Source organism: Corvus brachyrhynchos, unplaced genomic scaffold (assembly GCF_000691975.1).
Source record: "Corvus brachyrhynchos isolate BGI_N302 unplaced genomic scaffold, ASM69197v1 scaffold126, whole genome shotgun sequence".
In the NCBI taxonomy this organism is placed as follows: Eukaryota; Metazoa; Chordata; class Aves; order Passeriformes; family Corvidae; genus Corvus; species Corvus brachyrhynchos.
In genome coordinates this window covers 3,223,476-3,235,260 of record NW_008239283.1, presented here as the reverse complement: position 1 = coordinate 3,235,260, position 11,785 = coordinate 3,223,476, and the positions used below count along the sequence as shown (strand labels likewise).

Sequence of the window (11,785 nt, the reverse complement as noted above, 5' to 3'; positions counted from 1 at the left end):
GGCTGCCGGCTCACGGAATCGCAGCGTGTTCTGAGCTGGAAGGGACCCACGAGGATCATCACCAGCCCCTGTGTCCCTGCACAGCATCCACCCCCACCATGGAGCCACCTCCAGAGGTGAAGAGGTATGTGGGTTTTGGCAGGAGCGGGATGGTGTTTCCCAGCTGCTGTCTCTGTGTCACAGGTGGGTGTGTGTGAGGTGGGAGTAGCAGCAGATGTGTCCGTGTCCTGGGGCGGATGGGGTCTCCCCCCTTAGCCTCTCCGCAGCCTAAGTTTAGGAATAATGAAATTTATGAGTTATGAAGAAGTTCTTTCAATTTGTGTTCCTAGAAACAACTTTTTCAACTTAAAGGGGTGCATCACTCAAAGTAATAGTGTGAATTCCCTGCACCTGCTGTCCATAATGCACCCAGCTCTGTTCGTGGAGGGAAGAGGTTTAACCTTGTGAGCTCAGTCTTGGCTGGGAGCTGTGGCAGAACCAGCTGCCTGTGGACATCCCACTCCCTGGCAGTCCCTGCCTTGGTCCTGCTGCTGGTTATTGGGGTCCTGGGGTCGGCAGCACCAGCCCAAAATGTTATTTACAAATTTTAGGATCTGGTCTGGATTTTAAGCCAGATTTTAGAGGAAGTCTGTTTGTTCCCATTTCACCTTCTCAGCAACGTGTTAATCAGTCTCAGATTCCAACCCCTGCCTGCAGAGAAATGGCAAAAGTGCCAGGGGAAGAGATCTTGGCATCATCTGTGCTGGTGAATGCTTGTGTTGAAGTCTGTCCCGGTCTCCTGGCATGGCTGGAAACACTTGACCGGTCAGAAATGGAGTTCATGTCCAGAGTTGTTCCTCCCTGCACAGGAAAAGCCACACTACCCTTGAGCATTTTAGTGGGAGATTTACTCTGAAAACCATCTTGCTGAGTTCACCCAGCTGAGGGGACAAAATAGCCCTCTGTTCTGAGAGGCAGAGATGGGAGAGGTCAGAGGTTTAGTGGAAATTGGAGGGACTGGCTCACAGCCAAGCTGGAGATTATGGAGGTGGGCTGAGTTCTGGCTTCTTCCTGCTGGACTTCTGAGAGGTCTTTCCTGGGGAGAGGTGAGGGCAAGGTGGTGGAAGAGAGACCTTTGACATACCCCATGGAAGCGAGTTACACGACTTTGGCACTGAACTCAGATGAAATCAGCTGCTCTTGCAGGACTCTGGCAGTGCCCCAGTGTCTCCAAGACTTCTGGGACATCTCAGTCTTTTCTTGCCTTCGCTGACCAAAGCACTGCAGTATTTGCACGTGGCCACTTCCTTGCCACATGGCCAGCATGGTCCTTACGTATCTGTATCTCAAAGCCCCACTACAAGACTCCCTTCTTTACTTTTCCACCTCCTGCCTTGTTTTTCCTCCTCTTGGGATTTTTTTCCTTGGCAGAGAAGACTATTGGGCTGGAGTCTGCTATCTCAGGCTGCTTGTCCTGAAGCATTTTCTAACAGCAAAGCTTTGGTGTGCCTAACACAGGTTGTACAGGATATCACCCCTAAGACATGCTGTGCATCTCAATACTGAAATGTGGTTACCCAGGAGGTGACTCTTCCCTTTGCACAGACAGCCTCATCCCAATCCAGTCTTTGCAGAAGTGAGGTCCTTGCTCCAATTTAAATTCATCCCTTCCTTTTGCCAGTGGCACTTCAGCCCTGTTTTATGTACGAGGTTGTCAAAGGAAAATGAAGAAAGGAAAATGTCAGTCTAATGCCTGCCACTGCATTAACTGGTTAATGGTTCTGCAGGAGTATGAAAACTTCCACAACACGTCTCACACAAACACTGGAGCAGTGCCCAGTTGTGGATGCCCCATCCCTGGAAGTGTCCAAGGCCAGGTTGGACAGGGCTTGGAGCAACCTGGGATAGTGGAAGGTGTCCCTGCCCGTGGCAGGGGACTGTAACAAGATGAATTTTGAGATCCCTTCCAACCCCAACTGTTCTATTGACTCCAGGATTCTATGACTATGATCAGCTACAAAGAAGTTCTGGCTTTCTCTAGTAAAAAAGAACAAAATAAAATATGGATTATCAGGAGAGGAAAGTTTGTCCTGGAGCATCTTCCCTTCGTTCTGCATTTTGAATGCAGCTTCAAAAAAGCAAGGTTCTTCAAATAACTGAAGTGCTATACTTTCCTTACAGGAATAGTTTCTCCAGCATGAACTTTGAAGCAGAGATTCTGACAACTCCACACGATAATTCAGGTATTTGGGAGACAAAAGGAAAAAAAGAGATTAAAGTAAAATGCCCACTCAGATTGCTATCACTGCAAACATGTTTTAATTATTTTGGAGTTAGAGATAGTTAAAAAAAAAATATATATAGATGAAGAAACAGGATGGTAAACTGACTGCAATTCAGGTGAGTTCAGCTTTATGTTAGGGTAGAGTTCAAAGTGTTGAGGATAGACATTAATGTCTTTACCACCAGTAGGGTTGGACCAGGAACACAGCTGCCAAGGACGTGGTTTTGGAAACAGCAGAGACATTCAGTTTGAGATTACTGTCCTGGGTGAGATATACATAGTTCTTTTATCAGTGGTGACTAAAAGCAGGTGATAAAAAAGCAGCTTCTTGAAAGGCAAAAATGAGGATGAAGATGTTCTGCTGAGTCCTTCATCCTCATTTCATTTAGGAGGAATAGCTTATTTTTTTTCCCACTGAACGATGCCTTTTCAGCATTGATCTCCCAGGTGGAGGCTGCACTAGGAGTGCCTTCCTACTGCAGCCCTCTGTCCTGCAGGGCATCTTCTCACGAACCTCAGGTCTTAGTCCTGTCATTGCACCTCAGCCCTGAGCAGCTGGCCAGCGCCTGTGCCCTGGCAACAGCCCTGTCTTTGGGATGGGACAGCAGGAAAGGGAGACTTTGCAATAATTGCTTGCAATCCTTTGAGTACCCCTGGGTTTTGGCTCAGAGAGAGAGATCTTGCTGTCAGCCTCCCACATTTGAACACGAGCCCATTCAGATGAAATGTTTTGCCATCAGCTGCCCTCCTGGCCATGAGCTGCAGTTCCCAGCAGGGAATTCAGCTCCCTGGCAGCCCATTTCAGTCCCACGCTGGTCAGCCACAAATGAGACGCACAGGATTGACTACTTTTGCTTCAGCTGCAGGTGGCAGTGTTTGTGTTGCATCATCCCTCCTGGGAAGTGTGCCAGGAGCTGCCCATCTCAGTCACACTGTCCAGCATGGGCACGAGTGACAGCCCCCGGGTTTGGACACCTTCACCTTTTCTTTAGTCTTCCAGAAAACCGCTCCTGTTCCATCCCTTCCTGCAAACCGAGTGCCCCACATCTGGCTTAAACATTTTGAAGACATTTTCCTCAGGCTGACCTGTAATGATGAGCCATTTAGCAAACATGCTTATATCAAAGGGTACCCAAGAATAATTTTTGAGCCCTGAGTGTGAACAGGTTGGAAAGTGCATCCTCTGCATCGTTTTCCCAAATCTCTGGTCTCTGTAGGGTTGGGTTGGGTTTCTCCCACAGGGTAAGTGCTTTGACCCTCCATGTGCCTCGAAGCCTCTAACATGCAACCCATATTTGTTTCTCAAGAGCTCTACATGATCCCTTCCATGAGAAGCCTCACGGCTGAGGAGTATGTGGAGGCCTTTAAGTCCTTCTTGGACCACTCAACAGAGCACCAGTGCATGGATGAGTTCAACAAGGAACAAATGCCCAACATCGTGGCTGGGTAAGGAGCTTTCCTTGAGCTGGGAAAGCTCTCTGTTATCCTGGGAGCCAGCAAAAACGTTTAAGGATTTTTTGGGGCAGGAATGAACTTTTAATGCTTTTCACATTTAAGTGCCTTAATAGTGGTTTGTAGGATATTCTGTTTAAAGGCTCCAGAGTACGTGCCGTTTCAATTAATGCACTGTGCTGCCTCTCAGCTTAAGTTAAGGAAAGAGTCAAGACCTCATTCTCATGTCCACCTCTTTTCATTAGCTGATTTTCCGAGGATTAAATTTGGGTTTTTTTGGTTGGTTGTTTTTTTTTCCAAAAGAAAGCTCTCTTATGCTCTCTCCCTGCTTTTGGGACTTCACCACATCCATCCAAAGAGAAACACATCTCTAATTCCCTCCTAGTGGCTAATTTGTGGTTTTCCCAATCCCCTAAGACCTCCTTATTTCTTTCCTAAGTCGATTTGCATTGCTTAAGTACCAAATGGTAATCAGTTTTGTAAAGTACTGATGTAATATCTTGAGGCTGGATAACTGCAGATAGCTTCAGAACAGTCTAGATCCAAACCACAAGAAAGCCCCTTCAAATCTGGGTACTTTTTGGATGTTATAGTAACTGTATTCTCCAATGAGAAAAAAAGTTTGGGAAGGCAAATTTTTATTCTACAGATCAGACAGATATAGATAAAATAAGCAATAAAATAATCATCATTAGTGATTATATTAAGAAATTTTAATTGTGAATTTAAATAATGGAAAATCATTGTGGATTTCTATGATGCTGATTTTGTGTTTGTCAAAGGGTCTTGACCCTCATTAGGGCTAAGGGTCCTGGACTTGCTCACACCCTTCAGGACTTACTACTCATTCCACTCTTGTGGAATCATTGCTGCGGTGTCTCCTGAGGTTGTGTTTGGGAAACTCAATCCCTTGGCACAATCCACACCTGAGAGCAGAGTAAGGCCATAAATCATGTCAGAGCATGGCTGTTATTAAATATTTCTTAGGAAGCACGTGACTGGAGTCTTTTAATAAGCAATTTTTCTAAGATAAAAATTATTGAAGATTCAGAGCCTCCTCCGAATTTCAAACCAAGATTAATGTTGATAAGAGATGATTTCCAATCACTTGGATAGCCTGATGGTTTTGATTTTCTGGGTTTTTATATCCAATATTTCCTCCTGAGGGTGCTGAGGTTTTCCCCAGCTCACCTTGTCCCTACTTCCGCAGCAGTGCCATCCCAGCCAGGTACAGCCTCTTTGCCCTGGGGTTCCCTTTTTGCACAATGCCAGCCATAGCCTGAAGAAAACTCCTTGGCAAAGGGTGAGAAACTCTACACCCTGGTGCCTACTGTGCTTTGAAATATGAGCTAGCTGATCTGGGCAGGCTCCTGCCATGCTGGTTATCACTGGGCTCAAAGGGGATGCTCAAATTTTTATACCAATTCATGTGCATAACATGAAAATCTCCAGGCCAGTGTGTCATCCAAGCTGTAAGAATGAATACATGAAGTCGTGTGATACAGCGTGGTTAAGTCATGTGTATTTATCCTTTCAGTGTTGGCACTGGAAAATCGACCATCAGCGTTCTGGGAGTTGGGAGTGGCACAGGTGAGGAGGGGGGTGCTGGGGGATGGGGATCCCTGTGGGGAGCCGAAGGAGATGCTGAAACAATGGGCAATGATGAGAACTGCTCAGGCATCAAGGACAGCTTTTCTCACTGAAGCACAGAAGGGCAGAAGGAAGAGGGGAGCTGGGATAAGGGGAGTGCTCCTTCCCTTCCTTCCCTCTTCATCTCCCTTCTGAAGCACTGCTGCTCAGCTCTTTCTGGGCAGTGAGATATGTGTGATTTTAGCTTAGTTTCTGCCTCTTGGTGACTCTCACCTGGCTTTATTTGCCTCAGTGCAAGGACTCCTCCTTCTGGTTAGGTACAAGAGCATCTGCAAACCCTGCTGGAGAAGAATTAGAGACATTGGAGATGTTTCTTCCACCCAAAATCCTGCCTTAGACTATCCCCCCTGAGGGGATCTCTCCTTTTGCTTTGCTTTTAGGGATCCCAGAGGCCAAGGCTGGGCAATGCCCTGCTCCCAGTACTGCAAAACCACCTGGCCACAACCACTAGCATGGACTGCATCAGCTTTTTCAGGACATGTTTTTTGTTACTGCTTTTACCCAGTGATAAGTAGGGTTTAACTGCAAATGATATTTTTCCCCAGAGAGAAACCCATCCTTTGGAAAAATAGCTTTAAAGCTGTTCTAAATGCATTTATGTTTAAAAAAAGCCCAAAACAACAAAAACAAAGTGGTGAAACAGCCAACTTTGCTCCCAGGGAAACTGGGAGAAAATAAAGAGTAGAGAAAAGAAGCGTTGGTTTGATTTGTCAGAGTTTACTTCTGCTTTGAAAAGTATTTTCAGCTGAATTTTAAGTGCTATTACTTTCAAATGAAAGTATTTTTCTCACTTTTTTTGGTTTTGTTTTCCTGAGTAAGAGAAAATTAGCATTTGATTGTTTTCCCCAACTGGGAATATGTTGGAGCATATGAGAAACCAAGCAGGAAGAAATCATTCAGTTCTCAATTACCCTCTATTTTCATTAAGTAATATAAACCAGAAATTCTGACTCCACAAAAGCTCAAAGGGGAAATGAACTTTTAGCATCGTCCTTAATTTTCCTTATGTCCTCTTCAGAGGAGGTTTTAATGGCAAAATAAAACCTCTAAAATTTCCTATGTTTGCTGGGTGAGTGTCCCTCGGATATGGACCTGCACCCTCTCAGCTTGCCCATGGCTGCAAGAGCTGAACTTCTGGGGCTGGGCAGCGAGTAAGCTGGGATGGCACCAAGCAAAAGGTTATATCTGATCCCTGACCTTTTCAGAGGTGGACTCTGGTTTCACAGAGCCCCCAGAATTAGTTTAGTTGATGAAAATATTAAAGGGGATTAGTGGGCAGCTCCACATCCTGAAAGCCTGTGTTGTGGTCCAAATCACGTTTGCTCAGTCACCCCATGTTTTCTCAAGGCTGGTTTAACTCTGGGCTGGGACTTGCCAGTTGCAGAGAGGTTCCAGTCCTGTCCCAGCCTTGCTGTGGTCAGTGCTGCAGGGTTGTTGCTGGCAGGGCAAGCTGCAGCAGAGGAATTCCTGCCCTAGAGTGCTGTATTTTACTGCTTGGTTTTACAGACACCTTGGCTGAGGTTTGCTCTTGCAAACACTGGATTAAGGGATTTTACAGAGGTGGAGTGAAAAAACCTCCAAACCTAAGCAGCTGTTAAGGTAGCCACTTGCTGCTGATGTACCCATTTTCCTCCATCAGTGGCTCCAGGGCCCGGGGCAGTGATACTCTGCCTCTGGCCTTGCCCTGAGCCTTGCAGGGAGCTCGAAGGGATGGTGCTCCCCAAACCAGGCACTTACAAACTGGCATTTAGGTCTGTGACAATTCATTCAGCTGCTTGCTATAGGGATCTGCCTTCCTGTCAGCAGTATTGGTGCCTGCACCCACCTTCAAAGGATGCAGCCGCTGCCTCTTCCCTTGAACCTTTGGCCAGCCCTGCCCTGCTGCCACTGCATTCCTCAGGGGCCTGGGGTATTTTTTCTCCAGTTTCAAAAGACTCCTCCTTCCTCGGATGTCCCTGTAGTGCTGGCATGGCTGATATTTCCCTCCTTGAAGTCTATTTACTGCAGCACCTGCCAAAGATGATGGCTCTTCCCATGGCTGGTACATCAGCTGAAAGAGCAGGGAGGATGCAGTATCTTGTATCAAGACGTCTCTGTGTGACATTTGCAAGGACAGGACTATTTTTAGGCCCCACCATCAGCTACAGAGAGGATTCTTGCAGAGGTCCCACCAAGGTGGTTGCATGTGCTGTTTATTTACATAGTTTCAAGTGAACCAGGGGGACTCAGACACTTGGCGTGTCATGGCATTTCTGGGAAATAAGCAGCGTGACCTGTATCACCTCAGAAGAGGTTGGAAATTTCCTAGAACAGGAGGACAGACTGATGCTTACTCCTCCAGAGCTTACCCAGCAGCACAGGAGCACCAACAGCTAAATTTGCAAGGCACCTCCACACAAATATGTGAGTCTCTACTTGTGTTTCCAAGATAACCATCAGTTATTTGATGCCCAGGGCTGAGACCATGTGGACAATCCCCAAAGAGGAAGGATCCAGGATGCTGCATTTCAGTGGGTCTTTTCTCTTGTGATGCAGTTCCCCAGGACTTGGGGCTGTGTCACAGCAGCCACTGTGTCCCTGTGACAGCCCCAAAGGCATGGACCACCCCACGCACGTCGGAGTTCCACAGCTGTGTCAGCTGCCTCCTTGCACCCATTAAAACTTTCTGGGGTTGTTGCAAATTAACTTTTCATGGTTATTTTTTTAAACAGTGAGCTGTGATTCTTTTGACTGGTCTGTCCCACCACCCAAGGTATTGCTGTCAGCAGGTTTTTGTGCTGCTGCTTGTCTCTGCCTTGTTCTCAGGCTCCTCTGTACCACTCTGTTAGCTCGAGCAGTACGATACCATGGTGAGAGTATCACCAGGTTATGCCACTGCATGAGCCACAAAGCACGACATGCCTCACTTCTGCTGGGGGGTTTCCTGGCAGGAGTGGTGGCAGGTGCACTGGCATCCTTCCATCACGTTTACCTGCTTTCTAAAGTAGTGACTTTGTGCTTATTGAGTAGGTGAGCAGGATTTGAAAATGATCAGGATACTGCAGGCTGTGCACCCAGGGGTCTTTATTGACAATGAGATTGTGGAGCCCAACCCACAGCACGTGGCAGCTTACAAAGGTAAGGCTACACCTGCTCCCAGGGTTATAGTGAGGACCATCCATTTGAATGATGGGTTTTTCTGCTGTTTTGTGAAATTCATGGCTTTCTTCTACTTTTTGAAACAGAGCTGGTGAATCAAGCTCCAGACCTGCAGAATGTTTCTTTTATTTGGCACCAGCTCACTTCCTTGGAGTATGAACAGCAGGTGAAGGAGAAAGGCACACATAAGAAATTCGACTTCATCCACATGATCCAGGTAATGGACATTGCTTTGACACAGGACTATTGGCTTTAACTACTCCCTTCAGTGCTGCTGTGTGCTTGAATTTAGGACCAGAGCTGAGCACAGCTCTCCCATAGCAATTCTGCAGCAGCTCTACAAACACCAAAGCTGGCAATGCTCAGTGCTGTGAGGTCTCCCTAAATGTGCATGCAGAATCAGGAAAGGCTGGGAAGCAACTGGGACAGAATTTAAAACACCTCTAAAGAAAGGGTTCAAGCCTTTGGAGGGTCACTATGGAGGAGGAATAATAGCTGTGTCACTGTCTCTCCTAGATGCTGTACCGTGTGGAGGATATTCCCAATACTATCAAGTTTTTCCACAGCTGCCTTGACCATCACGGTAAACTCCTGATCATAATTTTATCAGGTAAGGGAGACCTTTGTATTTTTTGTTTAATTGATGGAATTTTGAGAGCTTTGACGTTTGAGAGTCACAAATATTTACCTGGGGATACCAGTAGTGTTTATTCTACAGTAAATAACTAAAACAAATGCTGAATTTCATATGGAGCGTGCAATCTTGGGCTTAGCCCTGGACCCCAGTGTCTGATGGGTCAACTTAGGCACAGCCTTTGTGCTCTTGCTTCCCTGCTTATGAAATTGATGTAGTGGAGAGAAGTGCGGCTGTCCATGAATGAGGGTCAATCCTTCCTCATGGTGAAATCAACAGTGTAAAAACACAACCTGAGCTCTGGGTGGACCCATCTTTGGGGCTCTTACCTCGGCACAGCAACGACCCAGACCCCAGCAGGAAAACAGATGCTGCCAAGAGCTGCAGGCTTTATGGTAGGATGGGAAAAAAGAGGCACTATGTGATGGCACTTCTTTAAAAAGTAGAATGTTTTATCCCTTGTGCCGTTCATTAATCCCCTGCTCATAGTGTGGTGGAAAAAGCACGAATTCCCATGTTTCCCATTAAAACTGCCTCTCCCATTGCCTGTAGGCTGTTTCCCTTGCTTTCTGGGGCTGTTTTCCCACATTTCTTCAATGTGCATTCATAATTGAGGTTTGATGTATGAAAACTGCACAGTTTTGGCCAAGGGACAGTTAAGAGGCTGCACGGACATCCAGGTTCAGCACGTTGGTACCTCTGTGTGTACCCTTCCTTCTGAACAAATTCGGTGCTGGAGACATCTCCCAGGAGTTTCCTTTAAACAGGAGAGTTTCGGAGGGAGGGCTGAGGGAGACTAGCAATTTATGAGGCACAGACATTTGCAAGCAGACTCATGTAAGGGGAAAGCTCTCCTCCTGCTCCTGTCAAGGTCTGGGCCGGCAGCGAGCGAGCCTTTCCAGCTCATTTCATAGTTCATTAGCTGGTGTTTGACTGCCTTGGCTTTGCCAAAGTAACCTCCCCTGGTGCCTCGGCAGACAGCAGCGGATGGGCCAGCCTGTGGAAGAAGTACAGAGACTGCCTGCCCGCCACCGACAGCGGCCACTACATCACCTCCAGCGGCATCACGGAGGTGCTGCAGAGGCTCGGAGTGGAGCACCGCGTGTACGAGTTCCCGTCGGGCTGGGACATCACCGAGTGCTTCATCGAGGGGGACGCGCTCGGCGGCCGCATGATGGATTTCCTGACGGGGACAAAAAACTTCCTGGGCACGGCCCCGCCGGCGCTGCGGCGGCGGCTGCAGGAGGCTCTGTGCCAGCCCGAGTGCAGCAGCACCAGGGACGGCAGGGTCATCTTCAGCAACAACCTCAGCATGATCGTCGTGGAGTCCTAGAGCCCCGAGACGAGCTGGGCTGAGTGCGGGGCACGGCGGGCACGGGAAAGGGCAGCATAGAGAGGAGGTGGGCTCGCAGGATAAAGGCAAGGGAAGGGGAGTCAGCTGCAGCCTCCCCCTGCCAGCCAGCGCCAGGGGAGCCGCCTGCCGCGCTGGGATGAGCTCTCTGTGCCGACGAGGTCGGCAGGGCCAGGATTGCACCCTGGCTGTTTAGCCCATCCCTAGGAGAATATTTTCCAGAGAGCAAAGAGCTCCATCTCACTAAAAGCCTACCTGGAGTTGTATTTAACAGTATGCATCCCGTCTGTGCCTTCAGTGGGACTTCCACTGTTCTATGCAGCCAGCGTGTTTACACAGCCACAGACACGCGTCTGCACCACCTTCGCAGCTGGGAGGAGGTGGCAGCCCCTGCTCTGGCCGTGTACAGACCCACCCAGGCACTGCTTCCATCTGTGCCAGGAGGAAAACAGCGAGATGGCCCTGCTGCTTTGCACCCAGGTAATGTCACTGCACCCAGGCCTGAGCTGTTAAGTTGCTCTGCACTAGGCTATTTCACATGGTTTTATCAGCACAGGCATTTACTGCCCCAAGTCTCTCAGCGTCTCGCAGTACAGACATGTCTTAAAAATGTATCAGCCTTTTTGTTTGGAGCATATTTTGGAACCCAGGATGATACTTGCTCTGTGCTCTTTCAGGCAGATATTAATTTTGTTACTTTCTTACTACTGTTTGTCTCCATATAAAATAAAAGCAATCTTAAAACAAAAATGTCACATCTGGTTCTGCACATGTGGGCTTACAGAAAATGAAGAGCAAAGAGGTCATTTAGTTAAAACCAAAAAATATGCAAAGTACTATTTTATGGAAGCGTTAAGGGTTTCTTGTAAGTGAGAAAGATGAGCCTGAGGATTTGGAAGAGCTGGGAGTGAGCTGCAGCTTGTCCTTGTGCTGCAGCCCTGGGAGGCAGCTTGGCTCTCTCAGAGCAGCATCGCTGCAGCACAGCAGAACAGCACCAATGGCACTTGAATGTGGTGTATGTGGTTAAAATGTTAGTATTATTAACATGTTAAGACTATTTCCACAGAGCCCTGGGTTGTTCAGAGGGCTGAAGGAGGTGCTGCCAGTGCAGCCAGCTCCAAAGGGAGATGCCACACAGGATGCCAGTGAGGTTTGGCTCTGCATTTGGCACCATGGTGCTGTGCAGACGCTGGACTGAGCACATGAGGGAAAGCTGCCTGCAGTGCCAGCAGCCTCACTGCAAACAGCTCTGAGGGGAGAAAACACCAGATCAGATGGGAAATACCTGCAGGCACAG

At 47.8% G+C, this 11,785-nt stretch overlaps 1 protein-coding gene across 1 annotated transcript; it reads left to right on the top strand.

The window, feature by feature from the left end:
* The first annotated feature begins 6 nt into the window (after nucleotides 1–6).
* LOC103619652 (carnosine N-methyltransferase 2) lies at nucleotides 7–11,243 on the top strand. Its single transcript, XM_008638209.2, has 8 exons — nucleotides 7–124; nucleotides 2,161–2,222; nucleotides 3,571–3,709; nucleotides 5,253–5,305; nucleotides 8,375–8,482; nucleotides 8,590–8,720; nucleotides 9,020–9,113; nucleotides 10,115–11,243. Exons 1-8 carry the CDS (start codon nucleotides 99–101, stop codon nucleotides 10,468–10,470), a joined length of 969 nt encoding a protein of 322 aa, XP_008636431.1. The 5' UTR covers nucleotides 7–98; the 3' UTR covers nucleotides 10,471–11,243.
* Nucleotides 11,244–11,785: the final 542 nt, after the last annotated feature.